This window comes from Ailuropoda melanoleuca, chromosome 1, assembly GCF_002007445.2.
Source record: "Ailuropoda melanoleuca isolate Jingjing chromosome 1, ASM200744v2, whole genome shotgun sequence".
NCBI classification, from domain to species: domain Eukaryota; kingdom Metazoa; phylum Chordata; class Mammalia; order Carnivora; family Ursidae; genus Ailuropoda; species Ailuropoda melanoleuca.
The window spans coordinates 100469236-100491604 of NC_048218.1; the positions used below are offsets into that span (position 1 = coordinate 100469236).

The 22369-nt window shown below is 44.9% G+C and overlaps 1 protein-coding gene across 1 annotated transcript in view; it reads left to right on the forward strand.

Moving 5' to 3' along the window:
* Positions 1 to 16445: 16445 nt before the first annotated feature.
* The window catches only part of LOC105242177, a 36863-nt gene continuing 30939 nt past the window's right edge, over positions 16446 to 22369 (forward strand). The window contains exons 1-2 of the mRNA XM_011237598.3: positions 16446 to 16505; positions 21662 to 21975. Coding sequence (XP_011235900.2) covers positions 16446 to 16505; positions 21662 to 21975 — 374 coding nt within the window. The remainder of the gene's footprint in view (positions 16506 to 21661; positions 21976 to 22369) is intronic.

A 22369-nucleotide genomic window follows, 5' to 3' on the forward strand; every position in this document is an offset into this window, starting at 1 on the left:
TGTGAACAGATTCTAAACCTTAGAAGCTAGAAGCCTCTCCTATTCCACTGGGCATTTCTTACATTATTCCATAGGGATTCTCTCTTTCCAACCATTCCTTTATTAATACTCCTTTTTTTGTGATGGGCAGTCCACTCAGTTTTGCTCAGCTTCAGATATGTGTTGGGAAACAGGAACATTGTCTGCGCTCTCTTTGGGCCTCTTCTGTTTCCACCCCAGGGCCTCTGTTGGGCAGGAAGTGGCAGTCAAATAGATCTGTGGTTCTTGAACTTNCTCCCTGGGGAAACTTTTAAAAATGCAGATTTTTGATGCCACCTCGTATGTTATGAATAAGATCTCCCTGGGATGGGGCCTGGAAATTCATGTTTGGAAAAGCTTCTCAGGTGATTCCCAAGCACAGCCTTGTTTGAGGACCAATCCACAAGGGGTATTGCATTTGCATGTCAAAGGGATAGAACTAGAAGGCATCTACCAGCTGTTCTGGGAGAAGGGGAGAATGGAGATATTTGTGGTACCTGTAGCTAGAACAAATTTCGATGTATATGTGATTGTGAATCATATGTGTATATGATTGCAAATTAAACTGTTTTTTAAAAAGATTTCATTTATTTATTTGAGAGAGAGAATGCGAGCACGAGAAGGGGGAGAGGCGGAGGGAGAGAGAAAGGGTTAAGCAGACTCCCTACTGAGCAGCCCCAGGCCCCTGGAATCACAACCTGAGCTGAAGGCAGACGCTTAGCTGACTGAGCTACCCAGGCGCCCCCAAAATAAACTGTTTTTATACTGTTTATTATTATAAACACACCTACATGCTAAAAAACAATGTCAAAACATACATTTGGATAGAAAGTGAAAAGTAATTTCCCCACGATGCCTGCAGGAACTTGTCTATTCTGTGCAGGAACTTGTCTGTTCTCATTACTAATTATAGTCTATGGAGATCTGAAAAAATACAGATGTCTGGCCCCTTCCCCAGGACTACTGAATCATAATGCCCAGGAATCCGAACAGCTGTATTTTTAAAATTCTATACCTCATTCTGATGTGCAGCTAGATTTGAAATCCAATGGTTCATAGGCTCCTTTATCACTTATTTATAAGGTTATCAGGTATTTGGTTTTGCTGGGAGTCCTTATTTTTATCCTAAGCTCCCTCATCTTGGGCTCTAGAGAGAATTCACACAATTCTGGTCAAGAACCTACTTGCCCCAAAACAGTTTTTGTGTAACACTGGATCTTTTTGGCTTAGAGGAACATCACGCAGGAAACATTTGTGGAAATGTGATTGTGAACTCACGGTAAGAGTAGCAACATTAACGTAAATCAGAAGAAAAGAAAAAAAATTACCCATAAACCCTCCATTCCACTGCAATAAATCAAACTACTTTCATTTTTGCTCATGACTTTTTCTATCTGTTTAAGCACGGACACATAAACAATGGAAAATTTGATGGGCTCTCCCATGTATGTTTGCATCTCTCTGAGGTCAGACCAAAGTCATGAAAGAGTTGGTATTTCCAGATGCTCAAGCAATTAACCCAAATTATTTGGCTTGGAACTTTCTAAAGAGATTTTTCACATCCTCTACCAGAAGCTAAATGGTACAGTGTTTTATTCTCAACCCAGCTACTTAATATCCCCCGAGAATGTATTTCAACGTTCTTTCAAAGCATGTTTTCCAAAAATTTCAAATGTATCTTTTTTTTCCCTTTTATTAGAAGCTGATGAGTGTCTAAAAAAAATGGTAGCGTATTGGAGGCTTTGTCTTACAGTGTACAGCTCTGAGTTTGGGCTTTTTAGGCATTTATTTTCAAATCTAAATATTTCTTCAACTGATCTCCCTATAGGTCTAAGAGAAGAAGGTGACAGTAAATATCTTGAAGTCCAGAATTTAATTTGTTCTTTATTGTTTGAAAGATCTGATCACCCCCACAGTTGGAGTTTGTGCCCTGTATTCGTGATTTTTTATCCTTAGACACAGAGCTAAGCAATTTTATCAAACCCACAAGGCTTTTGAGTAATGTGAGCCTCTGTGATTCCCTCAGGTTCTTTTTGACGCCATCAATATTTCATTGTTTACCATTTGCTTCATGGTTTGGCACTCACCCTATCCTCCTCCCAACCCAGTTAAACTGTAGTTTGAACAGCAGCTTCAGGGAAGGAGGCCAGTGAGGCTGGCAGGGCCTTCTGAAAGAGAGGCACAGGAACAGGCATCTAAACCTAGTTTAAAATGAACCCTTTGGACTCTGTGGCCCATGAAAGAGCCCTTTGGGAGTGGAGTTGAAATATGGGAGAACGTGCATTTTATGCAAAGAATCTTCTCTGATTTACTTGGAACATCAGTGTTTCTGACATAAAACTGTGACCCTTAGAAAATCAAACTGCGTGGAAATCTGTTTAGGGATTTATAAGAATGTTCTCGACACAGACTCTAAAAACAATAAGTGAGTTTAATTGGAAACTGCTTTTATAAATTTACAGGGTACATTTCTTTGACTACTAGCCCAATAAAAAGTGGGATTTTTTTATTCTGAAGTTGCCTTGGGCATCCAATAAAAATGTCTTTAATTATCCCTGACTTGGATGGCTTTTGTCCCTACGTGCTGCACAATAGGCCTTTATAGGCTACCTTTCATGGCAATAATAAGAAAACTCTATTGTTATCCTCTGATTATGGCTCCTCAGTGAGAGCAATTTCAGCTTGTCCTTTGATGCCTAAACTGTGTACCTATCTCCCCTAAGGTCCTTTTCTGTCTTGGGGGTCAGTGTGGTTGACTCTACCATGCATGCTGTTGTCATTGGGTACTAAAGGATGCATGTTTTGTACTCAGGAATCTTCCCATGCTTGGGCGAGATGAGTGGTAGTCACGCATAGATGTAGTGCAGTCTGTGTATGCCATCAGGCCTACCATAGCCTTCATGTTGGGGTGAGGCTGTTCCCAGGGGAACTCAGCTCGACCGTGTGATGCCCACTGCTTTATTCCCCAGAAAGCCACCATCTTTTCCTATTCTGTTTAATACCTTGCCATCCTCCAAAACAAGGGTAGCATGGATTTGCGCTCAGTACGCGGGGGCGTGTTGGGTACACTGCTGCTATATTTTGATCCTTTTGACTGGAGACCTTCATAGGCATTTGATCCTCCAGGTTTACGCAGTAATCAGCTGACCACAAGCTGTACACTACACACAATTCAATGGCCTAGCAGGAGTATTTCCTGGAAGTTCCTAACTTAATGATATTGTTGGCAGTAGATGTAACCTGGAAAATAAGAGCCAAAAGATGCGGGAACATGACTAGAGTTCCATTTGGTTCCCGATAATTGGTTCAGTTCATTGTATCAGGTGACGAACATGTCACCCAGAGCAATGCTGCTCAGATCTGCAGATTTCCACTTGTCCTTGTCAGGCTCCCAAAGCAGAGATGATCTTGGCAAACATATGGCTTTACCCTTTCAGGCACCTGCTTTAACTGTGCTGGGAGACAATATCCTTCATTGCTCTGAGCCTCACTAAAGGCATCAATGCAATATTGGATTTCTCCTGTTGCATAAACCCCTTCATTCATTCCTTTATCCCCCGCTGCTATTTCTCCTCTCCATGTGTCATTTATTCTTACGCAAACTTTTTCAACATTTGAAGGGATGTGAGGTTCAGCCACTGTGTTGATCCAGAGTGTTTCTCCCTCAATCCACTCCTCTTTATACAGGGTAGGGTTACACAGGTACAGAACTGGTAGGCTTTGTAGAGCTTTGAGCAATGTAGCTGCATTCATGGTCAACCTGAATTTTGCCAGATGGAGTGAAGGCACAATGCAGCCCATAGGCCCTTAGGAATTCTGGCTTCCAAATTTAAAGGTATAGCTAGAGTTTCTTAGTCGGGATCATCTCCACTTCCTCCTGCTTTCAGTACCCACAGTTGCAGTCCTGGTCCCAGAATGATCACCACCAGTTAGGAAAAAAGAAAGTTGAGGTGATGTGGGAATAATTATATAGTCATACTAGCACCCGCCCCATCCCCTATCTCCCAAATCCTCCAGAGAAAAGCAGAGGAGTCTAATGACTGGGGAGCCCTCCTTGGTTCCCCACACACCGAGTGTGACCACACACTCAGGAAGGTGTGTGCGTCAGCCTTTCATGCCCTTATCTCCCCAATTTTAGGCAGTAAATGTTCAATTGTCCCTGCCAACTTTCTATCAAACCACTACTCTGAGAATGGTAAGCAACACGATATGTCCGTTTGTGTGAGAGCTCCTTGGCCACTCTTGGACATTATGGGCTGTAAAGTGCATTCCTTGGTCCAAAGAAATGTAACTCAGTGGTCCAAATTGTACAGCATCTGCTCTGGTCCTTTCATAGTGTTGAGCGTGTGCGTTATCACTGTGTATGCAAAGCCCAGTCCAAATTAAGTGTCTATTCCATCAGGACCGATTTATAGCTTCCCAGCACTACTGGCAATGTCCCAATATAGTCTGCTTGCCAGCTGTGCACAGAACTCTTCTCCCTGGGAATCTGCCCCACAGCCGCCTGTCATTTCTGTCTTCCTAGCTGCAGACAGGGCCGTTCTGGTTGGCACTGTGTGTCTCTGGGGGTGCAAGAGGAATATGTTGGTGATCAGCCCATCTCTGTGTTGCTGCAGCTCCTCCCCTTGGACCCAGCTGAACACCTCAGGTGAATACACCAAGATAACCACTAACTGATTCCAATCACCTTCCAATCTGGGAAAGAAATTCTTCTAACGGGCATTGAAATGTCCTATTTAATGCTCTCCTTAAATTCCCATAGGGCTGTGTCCCGTATGGACCTCCACTTAAAAATCCATTTTTTTATTACCCATCTGCTTGACTGAATGGCCAAGCCACTGGCCACTGCCCGTGAGCCAGGCACACTTGGACTTTGGGGTTGTCATTGTTGTTCAATTCCTCCATCAATGCAAGGAAAATAGATGTAATCCAGCTCACCATGCTGATTGGTTATCATCTTCTTCAATTATAGTTTTTCACCAGCTAGTCATAGTCCTCAGCCTTCCAAATAGGATGCTGCTTGTACGGTCAACTGTCATCCGTAAACCACATAGATTTTGTTGGTCAGTCAAGAGTTATTCGTATGATACCACCGATGTGTTCATATGAGCTCGCAGCTTCTCCGCTGGTTCCAAAGTTGGCCCTGTAGAAATGAGGCTGCCCACTCCCGAATACAATGAGAACCTCCTGTCATTCCTCCAGGAGCATATTCCTGAGTAGACCATTTCCATTTTATTATGAAGCTCTTCATGGTACTGATTTCCTTATCGGAATGTTTCTGTGACATCACCAAGGATAGTATGCATAGTTCAGGTTTCAAGATTATTTTGGGTGCTTCAGTCACAGACACAGTTTCAATTAATGCCCAATAATAGCAAGCCAGTAATTGTCTCTCATATGACATGTACCACACTGCTGGATCTGGAAATTTTCTGGCCCCAAATCCCAGCATTCACCCCCTGGGTAGTATTCATGGGCTATTGCTATAAGCTCTAGTCTGTGTTAAGTGTGAGTTTGCAGAGACTTCCGAGATCATATCTGAGTGTGAATCATGGGGGCCCAATAGGGATCAGGCTGTCACTTTCTGCTACTATGAAGTCTCCCATTCGAACACGGCCTTCTTTCAGGTAGTTTTATGACGGGAGCGAGCAATGCTCCAGCAGGGAATCCTCCACATCCAAGCAGCACCACAGGCGCTGTGCTCCTTCTTAGTTCCAGGGGCAGGCAATGGCCACTGCTGGTTTTTCGTTGTCTGCAGGATGTCAAAGGTGGCTCCTGTCCACATTACTCCTAATAATTTTACTGTTTGGATGGGCTCTGGGATTTTTGCTGGGTCTCTCAACCAGCCTCTATCAGTCATGTGTGTCACCATTTCACTTGAGTAGTCTTGGCTCATTCCTCAGTGTCTGACACTATCATGATATCATCAATGTAGTGTATTATCAAACCAAATTATGGCAGTAAGCTGGTGAATTCAAATAACCCTGTGGCAATGTAGTCACTGTAAACCGGGATCCTTCTCATCTAAAGGCAAATTGTGGTTGGCTCTTTTCTGAGACTGTGATCAAGAAAAAAGCATTCACAAGATCTAGCACCGAGTACCAATATCTCTGGCTTATATTTTCTGCAGTGTTGGCCCTACCAAGGACGGCCAGTGCCGTAGGTGGTACTACTTTATTCAAGCCTCGGTACTCTGCTGTTCGTCTCTACGAGCCATTTCTCCTTCTCATGGGCCACACAGGGCTAACCTACAGAGATGTCATTAATTAAAGTGGAAATCTCTTCTGTCCACTAGGCATCCAATAGTTGTGTCATATTAACAACCTGTGTGGTCACCAGCAAATCTATAGGCTTGCATTTAGCATGTCCAATGAATAATAGCCAAAGGGTACACTTACATGCCTTCATATGGCAATGCAAGATATAGGAAGTGTTCCCCAGTCAGACATAATATCCATCCCCATAATACATCCAGGTAAAGGAGACACAACTATCTCACATAGTCTGTTCAAAGAACCGAATTTTCATCTAAACTTTCAACTTAATCCCATCACTGTGGCCTCCTTTAGGACCTCACCAATAGGTTTTGAAGTTACACATTGGGATCCTGCATTAAGGAGTCCTGGAAAAAGTTTTGTCCTTCCCTCGGCCATTTTGGCCACACATGTGTGCATGGCCTGGGGTCCCCAAGCTAGGGATCAGGCCAAGACACCCTGGTACTTTTGTCAATCTTCATCCTTATTAATTTGCCTGACCATTGCCACCAGTGATACGATGTCATGTTTTTCATTGTTATCTTTGCCGGAATTCCAGCTTTTAAATTTCCTCCAAACCAGGGTTTGGAGGAAATAGAATGGATTTGTTTAGAGCCCTTCAGTGTGGGGGCATCAGCGGGGGCTGCTATCAGTCCACTCAGTCTCCCGTAGTGGAGCATTAAGATCAGTGTTTCGACCTCAGCAGTGTCCTCCATATTCTTTCCATTTCCTAATAACTGTTTAAAGACTATCCTGCTGGGACTCATTCCTTGACTATCCTCCCTTTCCCCCATTCTTTAGTGAAAGAGCCTAATTTGCTTAGACTGCAGGTAAGCTGAGAAAACAATCCTGATACGGTTCCTAGGACCGTTGCTTGCCTTTGCAATAGTATGTTTATATGGGCTATCTGTGCAAGAGGGGCTCCCTTAATCACAGGTTTGCTATGACCTGGGTAAGGGGTATATTACGTGGACGACCAAACAATCTGATCATTATAAAGCCAAACCAGCATGGATTCCAATGCCGCCCGTGAGCTGTCCCATCGGGGCAGTTCCATTCAGCATTTAAGGATCGGGACCGCCAATGCGCCTTCTCAGGGTCAACAAACTTCACAGTGGCTTTTATGTCTAGCAGGCTCGCTGTCCCTTCTGGACCAGCCTGCTGTGTGTTTGGCTCATGGCCTGCCATGTCTGATGGTTCAATAGTAAGCAGTGGCTCCCGCATCAACCAAACATGCTCTTGTACTCTGATGTATTCAAAATCAAGAAGACTGTTCCTCAGTGAATCACTCTCACTATGTTAGTAAAAGTTCTTCAGTGAGCTGATGATATAGATCGACAAAAGGAGACCGCTCCTTCTCACCATGTCGTCTGGTTTAGTAGTTTCTTGGCTTTGCACACCCTCCACACCTCCTCCCCCTACTGTTTGGACGTTTCTTGGTGTCCCGAAGTCGTAGACGTGTCATCTGTTGTTTGAGCATAATTTGTCTCTTTGGTAGCGGCCACGAGGCTAGTATAGCTCTGACCAGCCAAATTTGAGTACGGCCGGCACCAGGATTTGCCACAATGCTCCGCTCTACTTTCACCTTCGTTATCACAGGCAAAACCAGCCAAGGGTTTGTATATTAAACTTCTTTCCCATCATTTTGCATTTTTTTTCTTCTGTGCCCAGTGAAGCCAGCTCTTTGGGACTTTGGTCTATCATTTCTAAATTCCATTGGTAACCTTTACGTCCAGTAACTGATGGCCGTGTGGCTGCCGTCTCCTTTCCGTTCTGAGAGATGAGACGACTAAAGTGCAGAGAGGTTAGGTGGCTTGTCTAAGGTCACACAGCAAAAGAATGACAGAGCCAGTGTTTGAAACTGGGCTTATATGACGTCAAGGCCTTGCCCTTAACCTTTAGCAAAACTCCCTCCTGTGAACAGATTCTAAACCTTAGAAGCTAGAAGCCTCTCCTATTCCACTGGGCATTTCTTACATTATTCCATAGGGATTCTCTCTTTCCAACCATTCCTTTATTAATACTCCTTTTTTTGTGATGGGCAGTCCACTCAGTTTTGCTCAGCTTCAGATATGTGTTGGGAAACAGGAACATTGTCTGCGCTCTCTTTGGGCCTCTTCTGTTTCCACCCCAGGGCCTCTGTTGGGCAGGAAGTGGCAGTCAAATAGATCTGTGGTTCTTGAACTTGGATGCAAGTTGAAATTACTTTGGGAAACTTTAAAAAATGCTAATACCCAGGGGTGCCTGGTTGGCTCAGTCGGTTGAGTGCCTGCCTTCAGCTCGGGTCAGGATCCCAGGGTCCTGGGATAGGACCCACATTGGACTCCTTGCTCCGCAGGGAGTCTGCTTCTCCCTCTGCCTGCCACTCCCCCTGCTTGTGCTCTCAATGTCTCTCTTGCTTTCAGTCTCTCTCTCAAAAAAAGAAAGAAAGGAAGGAAGGANAAAGGAAAGAAGAAAAGAAAGAAAGAAAGAAAAAAAGAAAGAAAGAAAGGAAAGAAGAAAAGAAAGAAAGAAAGAAAGAAAGAAAGAAAGAAAGAAAGAAAGAAAGAAAGAAGAAAGAAAGAAAGAAGAAAGAAAGAAAATTGCTAATGCCCAGTTCCACCCTAAAAGATCTGATTTAATTGGTTGATTTCTGTCTTAGTTTATTCAGGCTGCTAAACAGAATGCCATAGATGACTGGGTGACTTATAAAGAACAGAAATTTATTTCTTATCATTCTGGAGGCTGAGAAGTCCAAGATCAAGGCACCAGGACATTCAGTGTGTGGTGGGAACCTGCTTCCTGATTTATAGACAGCTGTGTTTTGCTGTGTCCTCACAGGGTAGGACAGGGTGAAGCAGCTCTTTGGGACCTCTTTTAGTAAGGGCACTAATCCCATTTAAGAGGGCTCCACCCTCATGACCTAATCACCTCCCAAAGACCCCACTTCCAAATTCCACCACACTGGGTGCACGGCTTCAACATAGGAATTTTGGGGTCATACGAACATTCATTCTCTAGTAGCTGTTTGTGGGTTGCTCCCAAAAAGATGTGTTTACTTCCCAGAACCTGTGAATGTCACCTCATTTGGAAAAGGGTCTTTGCAGATGTAATGAAGACAAGGATATTGAGAGGAAATCATCCTGGATTACCCCAGTTGGCCCTAAGTCCATTGGCAAGTGCCCTTAGAGAGACACCAGGGAAGACAAATTGAGAAGAGGAGGAGGCCGTGCGAAGATGGAGTGGAGATGGCAACCAGGAGGACACAAGCTAGGGACACCTTGAGCCACCAGAAGCTGGAAGAGACAAGGAAGAATTCTCCCCTGGAGGCTTCAGAGAAAGCGCAGCCCTGCTCATGCCTTGTTTTCAAACTTCCAGCCTCTAGAACTGTGAGAGAATAAATTTCTGTTGCGTAAGCCACCATGCTTGTGGTAATTGTTTTGGCAGTCACGGGGAACTAACACAGTTAGGGTGCGGCCTGGGCATTGCGTGTTTTTGAGAGTTCCCTGGGTGATTCTAACGTGCAGCCAGGGCTGGAAACCCCTGGAATAGGGCATTTCGAGAGTGTCTCGCCTGGCAGTCTCCCTCAGCTCAGGGCTTAAATGCTTTCTGCAATATGATGATGTCTTCTTAATTACATTTGTGTTATCTTTTAGCGGAGTGAATATTTGATGCACTGTGGGGGCAGCCAGGGTGTATAAAATCTATAGTAAGGAAATCAAAGTCTTTACGTACAGGTATTTTGGTATCTGTATCTTAAGCACATACCCGACGCCCAGGAATTTTTTCTTGAAGGCTGTTTGGGCTGTATCTGCAGTGTTGTTTGCTGCTGCTTTGTTGGGTTTCTGAGTTGTCCTGCCCCCTTCTTCTCCTGCCTTCCTGTCTTCCTCCTGCTGCTTGTCTCTGGGCAGTTCACTCAAGGCTCCTCAGCACCTCTGGAAACCTGGCCTGAGGAAGGAGAAGGGACCATGCCAGGTGCTCTGTCGGCAGGGCTGAGGAAATGTTGTGTGGGGCGAGGAGGAAATGGCCACTGAGAGGTTTCTGGGATTTTGCCCCTTCTCCATATCCCTGCACAAGGAGACACTGTTTCTGATGTCCACTCACTTTTCCATGTAAACCTTGAGAAAGAAGATGTTGGGGAATGATAGGGATACTTGTCTTCAGGTACCGAGACTTTGTTACTCTTTTAAGGGCGTGGGAAATAGTTGAACTGACAGTTTGAGAGCTTCCAAAGGGTTGGGATTCCACACAAGTTTAATAGTCTCTGAAGCCTATGATTTCTCCACCATACCCTGCTTCTTAAAAAAAATACGTGGTTGTATAAAATATATATACCGATACTGATGTGTGTGTGTTAATACATTCCACAATGTGGATGACCCTTACAAACATGTCATGATCCCAGGGTCCTGCGATTGGATCCCACATCAGGCTCCCTGCTCAGCAGGGAGTCTGTTCTTCCCTCTCCCTCTGCCCCTCCCCTTCCCCCTCCCTCTCTCTCCCTCACTCTCTCTCTCTCAAATAAATAAATAAAATCTAAGACAACAAAAAAAATTAAATGTCCAGAAAAGACAAACCTGTAGATAGAAAGTAGATTAGTGGTTGCCTAGCGTTGGAGGTGAGAATGGGTATTAGCTGTGATTGGGCAAGAGGGATCTTTTTGGGGTGATGGAAATGTTCTAATGGATGAAAATGTGATCGTTGCTCAACCTGGCAAGTTTACTACAAACCATGGAATTGTACACTTAAAATTATTTTGCAGTATATAAAATAAACTTGTTCCGTAAACTTGTTTAAATATACATATGTGATATCAAATTTAATCCTGTTACTATCAGAGTGCATGTTAACTTTGTAACCTGTAGTGTAGCATACTTGTGGCAGGGCCTCATTTTCTCTGAAGGGACTGGGCATCATGCACCTGTCTAATCCTGTGAAGTCAAGACGGCAACACCTGTTAGAGTAATCCCAAGCCCAGGGAATTTTTCTCACTGTGTCTTCAGGTTAGCCTAGGGTCTTTCTCCTGCCAGGTAGTTTGGAAAAGTGACACTCGTTATCTCTCCTTTCAACATCGTATCAGGATACGTACAACAGTTTAATAATAATAATAATATAGAAGATTTTCTACAAGAAAATCATTAAAACCATATTACTGCCATAGACTCTAAGTAGGGTCTTGGCTTTATTTTCTGTATCCATCAGGATGGACTGGGTTGTGCTGCAATAACAAAAGTCATCCAGATTGCAGTGGCTTAAAAGAACAATAGTTTATTCCACACACTGCATGACTTTGAGGGTTGGTGGGGGGCTTTGTTCCATGTCATCCTAACTCAGGGACTCAGGGTGAGTCTCCGCCATCTGAGACATTGCCAATGTCATGATATGAGGAAGAAAATATGGAGAAATACACATACTGGTTCTTAAATGTTTCCACCCAGAAGTCACAAATATCTTTTCCACTCATGTTTTATTGGACAAAGTAAGTCACATGACATCACCTAACTTCAAAAAAGCAGAGGAGGGTACAGCTCCTTCCTGGTGGGAAATAGAGGGGAAGGGAAAGTGGGTGAGCAATGCTAATGCTTGTCGCACCCACTTCCACCAGAAGAGGCACCCCAGTGGTAAAGGACTCACAAGCTGCCCTCTGCTGGGCGAGGGTGGCCATCTGTCCTCTTTTGCCTGAAGGGTTTCCTCAGGATGAGGCACTTTTAGTGCTAGAAGTGGGAGAGTTTCAAGCCAGTTGAGATGGATAGTCACCCTAGTTGAATTTTGCCTTGAGTTGCACATCCTGGGTATGAAAGATGGAGGGATCTCTTTGCTCATGAATACTGCTTTCAAAAAATCTGAAAATTATAGTCCAGGCCCTAGAGTAACCCAGCAAACCCTTTTGAGCCCCCCCTTTTTAAGATTATTTGTTTATTTTCTTGAGAGAGAGAGAGTGAGAGAGAGAGGGAAAGCACAGAGGAAGAGTGAGAGGGAGAAGCAGACTCCCCGCTGAGCAGGGATCCCAACATGGGGCTTGATCCCAGGACTTTGAGAGCATGACCTGAGCTGAAGGCAGCCGCTTAACCAACTGAGCTACCCAGGTACCCCAACCTTTTGGGCCTTCTCATTAAAAATTGAGATTACTATATAGACTACTCTAAAAGTTCTCACTGGTCCCTAGCTCTAAGAGGGAATCTGAGGACTTGTCTCCCTGGCAGAGTTTGGAAACTTCCCTTGCTCATTCAAAAGCCATCACCAAGTTAGTCTATCCCATCCTGAGAGAGTTACCTACAACAGGATGCAGCTTGAGCCTCGGAGATGCTCACTTACATGGCGCCGTTAATGTGTTTGGGCGGTCGATGTGTTTCTATAAAATTTCCAAAGATATGTTTGTATTCTTTTTCTGAAAGAGGGCTTCCCAAATTATATAACTTTTTAGGGCCCACAAAACCTGGATTGATTCCAGATTGCATCAGAACATGTCCATTAAGCTCCTCATGCTTCACATGGAAAAAGGGCACGACTTTCCTCAGGAAAACCTTCCCTGTCTTCCTGTGCTGCCTTTTCCTCTACTGTATATTGTCAGAGCACCATGTACCTCCTATTCATAATACTGGAGCTGCAATTTTAACATTGACTTGGGCAATTGTGTGATTGAAGTTTATCTCCTCTAAGAGATTGCCCGCTTCAGGAAGGCAGGGCCCATCTCTACCTTCACTTGTTATGTATCCCCAGCACCTACCAGGGTGCTTGGTACATGGTCAGAGCCCAACAAATGTTGCATAAAATAATGTCAGAACACGGTGTATACTGCACGCATAAAAATTTATTTTAGTTAAGTTTATTTTGAAGAATTCGTTGTATGTTTACAAATATCTGGGAACAACCTGAAGTTTTGTAAAACTGAGGCTGAGTGACATTGTTCTAGGCTACCATCTAGATATTGTATCTAGATAATGCAGGTTAACACACATACAACTCTAGTGTGGTCGCCATTTCTACCTGGGGAAATTAAACCTCAGTTGTCCACGGATCTGAAACTATCTAATTTTAATATTCCATTTAGCTCCCAGAATTCCTTGAAATAGCGATAGGAGAAAGCTCAGCAATAATATAATACCCAGCAAAATAATCCTTGTTATATAATGACACTCTAATTCAAGTTGTGTAGCCATCACAGTTCTTTTCATTTAGCTCCAATCCAGCGCTTCAATCATACAATCCTTTTCAGTATTAGCAGTAGGTAATGTTTATTGAGCACTCACTTTACACGCACTAGCTAAATCCTAACAATATGCTTATGATCCTACTAGTTACTTTACACGCACTAGTTACTTTACACGCACTAGCTAAATCCTAACAATATGCTTATGATCCTACTATCCTCACTGTGCAAAGGACAAAACTGAGGCTCAGAGAGGACAAGTAACTTGTCCAAGGTCACAGTCACAGTCACAGAGTGGTGAAGTTTAAGGAGTGGTGAAGTTTAAGGAGGAGAAGACTCCTGGTTGTCCTAATATTTTTCTTTTTTTTTTTTTTAAAGATTTTATTTATTTGACAGAGGTAGAGACAGCCAGTGAGAGAGGGAACACAAGCAGGGGGAGTGGGAGAGGAAGAAGCAGGCTCATAGCGGAGGAGCCAGATGTGGGGCTCTATCCCATAACGCTGGGGTTCACGCCCTGAGCCGAAGGCAGACGCTTAAGCGCTGTGCCACCCAGGTGCCCCCCTAATATTTTTCATTCTTCCTTTCTTTCTTAGTAAAATCTCTCAATTTTAGGCAAATAAATGAATGCAAATAAAATTATTGCAGTTTAGACGGGATGGTGATAGCATTAATTATCACATATTTGCACAGCAGAGACATCATAATAATAAAAACAAAATGTAATAATCTTTCCTCCACTACTTAGCGGAAAACTTATTTCCTTGGGCAGGCTTTGCCAAAAGCATTTGACCTTGAGACCTCGCCCAATTAAAAACCCTGTTGAAAAGTTTTTCACTTGATGTAACATCAATGACAAAGAAAGAACTGGAGTTAGTGGAATTCATAACAGATGATGAAGGAACCATAGGGTGTGACCTACTGTTAAAAGAGATAAAAGGAAACTATTGTGTCTTTCTAGAAAAAAAATAGAAAAGACTCATTATTTAGAAACTCAAAATAAACATTGATTTTGAGAATCGAAGAACTGAATTCTGGTCTAATCATTATCCTTGTCCTTTCGCCAGCTGCCTGTTTACCTCCTAGAATTGGACACGGGACCTTATAGAAGAACATGAGGACAAAGATCAAATAATGGAATTGGCGGCCATTTTAGTTCTTTAAAATAGTTCAGAAGAAACGTTTAACATTTTCTCAGTCACTTTCTGCAGATGACTGTAAACAATGAAACAATTTTAGTTTAGTTAGTTCTTCCATCTGGTTTCCTGTGGGGTTTTTTTTTATTGCTCATTAATATTCACACCACCACTGATATTAATTATTAACTTTTCCTGGCAATAGTTTTACCATACCACAAGGAGAGAGAGGGGATTGCTGATTCTGGGACCCACAGAATCATGGTGGGTGACTCAGTCCACCAGGAAGTGTATTTGTGGAACGATACCGGAGTGATAAGGAACACCTTTTACTGGAATAACACATTACACTTTCAATTTACTTTCACATGCATTAACTCATTTGACTGTGGTTACCGGTTACAGTACCTGAAGCTTGAAGATTCGTGGTCTCGGCACTCGCAGACAGGTCAGTTTGTGCCTCTCTTTCCGACCTATAAAGTGGAGATCACACTACCTTCCTCATCTGTTACAAAGTTGTTCTGTGGCTCAAATGAAAATATGCGTGGGAATGCTTTGCAAACTGTAAATATCTGTGTAAATAGAAGCCATCATACTAATGTAATATGAAAGATGAGGGAACAGAGGCTGGACTTGCTAAAGGTGACTGGGCAGATAATGGCAGAGCTGGGCTCCACCGTTCCTCCAGAAAGAAACACGTAGGTAGTGGAGATCTGCCGTTCTTTAAGGCCACCCAGCAGCTGAACCTCCTTGCCCTCCCTCCCCTTCAGAGGCACACCCCTCCTGTCATTATTTAAACTGAAAATGCCACTCCCTTTCCTGGCCTCCCCTAAGTTGGGGGGCAGGCTGTCACGTGGGCCCTAGCAACCTTCTGGATCTGCCTTATGCCTTGGCTTGGAAGCTGGAGAGATGAAGAAGGGGCTGGACCCACACGAGCTCCAATGGTGAATGAAGTCTGCTGCCCAGTAGTGGCTGTCCAGGCTCCTGTCCTCACTGAGCCCCTCTGTGGAATGATTTGGGTGTTGTTCCAGAGACCAACTCTCTCTGGCCCTCCTGGAGAGTCTATGAACTAACAAGTTTCCAGGTGATGCTGAGGCTGCTGGCCTGTGGATCCCACTTTGTGTAGCAAGGCCTACTAAATTTGTTTTCAGATCAATCTAACACCCTGACTTATACTTACGGAGTCTGTCATCAAAAATGGAGAGGGAGCCTTTATACATAAAATGATACTAAAAAACACTAAAAGGAAAATCTCCATTTTTTTTCTGGAATTACAATTATCTTATTGTCTCCTAAAAAACCCAGATGATATTAAATTTTAAAAATTAAGGAGAATTAGAATTGTGTTGAACAATGTTTTATTGTTCTGTAGCAGCCATAGAGTTCATTGGAGACAGGACCTTGTGTCATAAAACTAGATCTGGGTATCACTCTTTGAGCAGTTCCACCTTCAGGAGCACGATTAGAAAGGGGGTGTCGGGTTGTAGGAGGGAAGAATGATAACTTCCTAGCTGAAGTTTCTTTCCTCCAATTCCTTCTCACACACTTTCTGTCTCTAAGTAAATGAAGCAAAGAGATAAAGTCTAGTGGGATAAAGGCAGAAACAGAATAGTCCTCCCCCAAATGTAATAACATTTGTTGACACAGATGCCTAAAGATTAGTGTGAGTCAGCTCGGGCTGCCATAACAAGATGCCACAGCCCGGGCGGCTTCAACAACAGGTGTTTATTTCTCACAGTCCTGGAAGCGGGCAAATCCAAGGTGCCAGCACACCTGGGTTTTGGTGAGAGCTCTCTTCCTGGCTTGTAGGTGGCCGCCTTTTTGCTATTTCCTCACAAGATGAAAAGGGAGCTCTGGTGTCTTCCTCTTTTTATGAAGACACTTATCTCGTTTTGGGGGGCTCCTACCGTCATGACCTCATGTACACCTGATTATCTCCTGAAGCCCTACATCCAGAACCACCACATCGGGGTAGGATTTCAACATCTAAAGTATGTGGGCAGGGGACACAAACATTCAGTCCATTACAACTAGATAAAGATTCTTCTAGATAAATGATTTAACTTCAATGCTGGAAGTCTGTTAGTTCTGGGCAAAGGGCCCTGTTGTCAGTTGTGGTGTGTTTCACCGGAAGGGAGGTGTGCCACTGTGAGTGCCGAGTGACAGTGGAGCAGTGGGCAACATTCCCTTCTCCATGGAACCTGGAGGATTGCTTGTTTTGTCATTTGGAGAAACCGGTGCATAGCAAGTCCTATGAAAAACATCTTCAACGAAAAAATTGGATGCTTTCATTCTAGAAAACAAACATTGAAAGCTCCAAGGTAGCTCAGAACCCAAGAGAATATATCAATGGCCTTCAGGAAGAAAACCAAGAGTTGTTTGAATACATAACTAGAGACTTCTGCTGGATAACGTCAGTAGCAAAAGAACTTCTTAGTGTTGATATCTTGGCTGCATCTGCTTTTCCAGCCCTGGTACAGAAGACGAGAGTCTATGACATGGAGAAAACAGATCTGGAAAGAAAACCGAGTAGTCTTTGCCATACTTAAATTAGGAAATGCCTGATCTTCTCCTACCCATAGCTTCAAGAAACAATTCTCACTCTGATCTTACAGTATCTTTTTTTTCTTTCTTTCTTTCTTTTTTCTTTCTTTTTTTTTTTAAGTAGGCTGCACTCCCAGCCTGGAGCCCAATGCAGGGCTTGAACCCATGACCCTGAGATCAACACCTGAGCTGAGACCAAGAGTTGGATGCTTAATCAACTGAGCCATCCAGGTGCCCCTGATATTATAGTATTTAAGGAGTTCTCCAAGATGTCTTCAGGAGATCCTCTCTCTTCAAATCTCTCTCCACTAATACTCCATTCTCCAAAAATTAAGATAAATAACCTTACTTTTTAATCTAAAAACAAGCAGTACTCACATACAAATTTCATATAGTATTGTTAGTATCAAGTGAGATAAAAAATCATATAAATCAAATAGTGCTAAATAGATAAACAGTAAAATTTTTCCTTAAGATGGATATCCTTGAGATACACTGTAGAGTAAAAACAAACTGAAAAACAGTGCATGTATCACATAATTTTTCAGACAAACATATGTAAAAATGGTATTTTCTGCTATATAGGAAGATTTGGGGGAAATAGTCTGGAATGAACACTCCTAACTGAGAAGAGTACTTACCCCAGGGAAAGGATTAAACAACCACCACAAAACAAAAAATCCAAGCACGGGCTTAACCAACAGGGGTTCCCAAGAGCAAGCCCCATTTGGGCCTCAGAGAGGGAAGATACACCATCTTCATGGGTTTAACCAAATGTGTTGGGAAAAATAATAAACAAATATATTTAAATAAAAGGAGAAGAAGATGGAAAAGTAATCACTTTATCCCTTGCTGTCCTCTCCCATTCAAATGATGCCTCGCCCTTTACTTCCTCAGGCAAAGAGAGGCCAAAGCTAGAGTAAATTGAAGTAAATACAAGCAATTCAGTTCTTGGCGGGGGCTTCCTGATCATTTGCAGGACCCAGGGCTAAAGTAACGATGAAAGTCCATATATAATACATCTAAATATTTAAAAGTTATAAATCAAGCTAGCCCACTGTTAGATGAAATACATTCCATTTTCCTGACTTGACAGATATTCCTGTAAAATGCTGTGGAAGATCAGGTCAAGTTAGAGTTCTCCGAGTCCATCACTTGGAGTGAGGCAGCATCAGGAGAGCTGGCTTGAGGTCCACAGGCCACCCTCTTGGTTTTCCACTGCTTGCTTTGTCCGTATGGTGAAGGGCTCTGCACACATATGTGGACCACTCAGCTCCCATGTGGACCACCCAAGCGCCATCCATATCTTTCAAGCAGCTGCCCTTGGTCTCACCTTGCCCTGGCCTGTTCACTCGGGCTATGCTCCACCCATAGAAAGTTGGACATGGGAAAAAGGCCTATGTGGGCCCTAGAGGTACACTTAGGACCATTTGGACAGGAAATTTGGGGTCTCTCGTCCCTTGAGTTTCGTCTACAAGTCGGGTGGGGGAACAGTCTCCAGAAGGGCACATCCCTGGGGCCCCATTGGCTCCTCATTCTGTGGGAGGTAGGAATGGAGGCGGAGGGCCACTGTAGGGCCCCCTGAAGCAAGTTCCCAGGGCTGGCCCTGGCCTAAGGTCAGTACTATTCTTTGCTTGGGGGACTCCTGGACTCAGGTCCTGTTGAGTTAAGGGATTTCAGGGGTTATTTTGACTACATTATGTATAGAACCCACATCAGTGAATTAGCCTCATTTTCCCCACTTTGTACAAAACATGGATAGTTAAAAATATGAGCAGTGCAGCTAGCATCAACACTTTCTCCTCTGTGAGAGATGCCCAGCACTGGAACGGAGACTGATGAATTCATCTTATCATGTCATTTCACTGGAATAGCAGGCAGAACTGTCGACACTGTAAATTGTTTTCTCTCCCTCTTTTGCAGACCAAGTAAGGTTGAATTTACCCAAGTTGAGTGCAAATGATGTGATTCTAGGGCACTAACCATAAGATCTTGTTTCCTGTTTGTATTAGTTATTTACTGCTGCATAACAAATTGCCCTGAAATTTTGCTGCTTAAAACAACAAACATTTGCTATGTCATAGTTTGCATGGGTCAGGAATCTGGAAGTGGCTTGGCCCACCAGGGCTGCAGGCATGAAAAGACTCGACTGGGGTGAAGGATCCACTTCCAAGCTCACTCACATGGTTGTTTACAGGCTTTAGTGCCTCACAGGCTGTTGGATCAAGAGTTTCAGTTCTCTGGGCCTCAGTTGCTTATCATATCATGTGGTCTTCCTGGAAGCCAAAGAAGGAAAATTTCAAGAAGGGGAGAATGGTCAAGTGAATCAATGGCATATGGAAGAGCGGACTTCAGATCTAGCAGCTGCAGGGTAAACTGCTGACCTTAGCAAGAGTAGGCAGTGGGTCAGGAACAATGTTACAATTGGTTGAGAAGTGAATGGGAAGGAGGGAAAGGGAGATAGGGTCAGTAGATCCCAAACCAGGGTAGGCCAACAGGTGCTGGGTTGGGCCATCTGGGGAGCTTTTAAAAAATATGCCAGTTCCTTCTAGTTCATTACAATGTATTATATACTTGAAAGTTGCTAAGAGAGTAGATCTTAAAAGATCTTATCACAAGAAAAAAAATTTATAACTATGTGTGGTGCTACATGTTCACTAGACTTAGTGTGGTGATCATTTCACAATATATACAAACATGGAATCACTATGTTGTATACCTGAAATTGATACAATGTTTTATGTCAATTATATCTCAATTTAAAAAATACCAGTTCTGAGACATCCCCCCTTTTGGGAGGAGGGGCAAGGAAGCTGAGGTTGAGAAATGTTAAATGACTTGCTCAAATTCCCATAGATCGAAGAAGGCAGAGCTGGGGTTAGAGCTCAGGCTCACGTGGAAGCCAAGGCAACACACTAGCTGGCTCCCCACAAGCCCATGTGAACATGAACCAGCCTTTCACTGACAGCTGGTGGCCCTGTGAGAGTTCCATTATATGATCTATTAGAACCCCAGTTAGCTTATATATAAAGAGGGCGTAATCTTTACCTTGTGTTGTTATTGCAATGATTAAGATAACTTATTTTTAATGCCCTCTTGCCAGAGACCACTTGGAATACACCCATAGTTATACAAGCTGAACTTATTACTCATTGCATCGAGGGAAATGTACACCATAGGACATCATGAAGGTGTCTCAGCGAGAGGGTGTTAGAAAATATTATTAAAGGGTTTGGGCTCTTGTTAACTGACTTGGGAGCAGGCTTAAGAAATCAGGGATAATTCTACGAATGTGTATCTTCATAAATCTTAGCCATAGAGAGGGCAGGCTAAGGCCATGACTGGCCAAGAAGCAGCAGTCCCTCTTAGTAGCCAGGATAGTGTATGTTTGGTATTTCGTGGCTGGCACCACGTTCACATTTTGTCTGTGTTCAGACATGATTACTGAGTGGCCTTGTTCTTGTCTTGATCCATCATAGTCCCAGAGAAGTCTTGTCTGATGTTGATGTTCAACGGGAGAACACCAAGGCCCAGTCACAGTGCCAGGGCAGCTCTCTCTTAGAATATAAAATATCGACTACAGTGTCGGACTCCCGGGTGTTCCACCTGTGGGGGTTATGACTTTTACTGTGCTCACCCACACTGCCAGCGCAGGACCTTTGAGTCACAGTGAGGCCGGCAGGGGGCTGAGACATTTGGAGGAATCTAAAAGACAGATTCAAGCTGCAATGAGCCATTTTCTTCCCTGCTTCAGGCATCACAGGAGGCCATTTCCAGGAGGTCAGGGGTATTTCAGTCTGTGGAGAATTTCAGAAACAGCAAAGAGAAGGCTGCAAGTGAGAGGGCCCATCCTGGACTCTGCTTTTGCCTCCTTCCTGCAGTAGCCCCGTAGTGAGAGACCTCGGCTAGATGCTGGGACAGCCAGCACTTCATGGAAGACAGACAAGCAACCATGCTGAAAAATGGGGTAAAACAGAACAGCGTGCGGTGAGGGCCGCCAGCCCTCCAGGCAGTGGTTCCCACGCTTTCCTGAGCATTGGAATCACGTGGGAATTTTTAAAATATTGATGCCTGGGTCCCACTTCACTGATTGAATTGGTGTGAGATGCTACCTGGGGCATCGCTATTTACAAAACTCCCTGGGTGGTTTAATGCATTGCAAAGTTCGGGAACCACTGGTTTAATCCATCCATCTTTACGGTTTTGGGAGTGGGGGAGGTCACGCAGATGTTAATCTGATCAAAGCTGTGGTACCTCATTCCAGGCACTTGTATTTTAGATACAAAAACTGACGCAATTTCAGGGGGTTTATAAATCCTAAGAAGAAAGTCTGGAAACCCCTTGGTGGTGGGGGGGGGTGGTGTCTCACGGTCCCCAGTGAAAATCCCCAGATACGGGAGTAGCCAGCCCACATCAGGATGACTTGAGCTCTCCGACCCCTCCTCAAAGAATGGCGCTGGTCCTTCTTCACCGAAACCGCGCCTCATCAAGCCGAATTTCCTCAGGGCGAGGGCGCCGACAAGCAGCGGAGGCTGGGCCGGTGAGCGCACGTGTGCGAGTGTGCACGCTGGTGTGCACGCCAGCGTGCACGCGCGGGGCCGCCGGCGAGCGTGCGTTTCCGTTACCGGAGCCTCGGCAGCCTTCAGCGGCGGCTGCCGCTGCGGATGCGCGCCCGGCACCCCCTCCCAGTCAGTCCCCTCCCCCGGTGGCTCTCGCTCGCCCTCTTCCCTCCCCCCGCAGCGTCGGCCGCCTCCGAGAGTGCAGGGCATCGCTCCGCACGCGAGCCCCTGCAGCAGCCGCCCCCGCGCGCACTGAGCGCCGAGCCCGGGGCGCGCGTGCCGCCCCCTCCCAGCTGCAGAGCGACGATGAGCCGCGGCGCGGGGGTCGTGGAGAGCAGGTGAGCGCATCTGCGCGGCTGGGGGGTTCGGAAGGAGAAAAGGCAGAGCGGGGTCCGGGGACGGCTGGGCCCGTCGACGCGTTGCAAGAGAGGCTTTGCCCCCTTCGGCAGCCCCAGCCCCTCCCGGGCTCTGCCGTGGCCCTGCGCGGGCGGGGGCGAGGGCTCCACTCCCGTCCCGGCATCCCCGCTCCGGCCGCACAAACAAAGCACACATCGGCGGCGGCGCCTGCCCCGCGCGGCCACAGAGCGGGGGGAGCCAATGCGCCGCCCGTGCCCGACTGCGACCCTCTATCCCAGGCCCGGGGTCTCGGCGGGCGGCACCTGGGTAGGGCAGGCGGCGGCGGGGTCGCGCACAGGTGCCCGCGCGGGAGGCGGCGGCGCGCAGCTCCGGAGG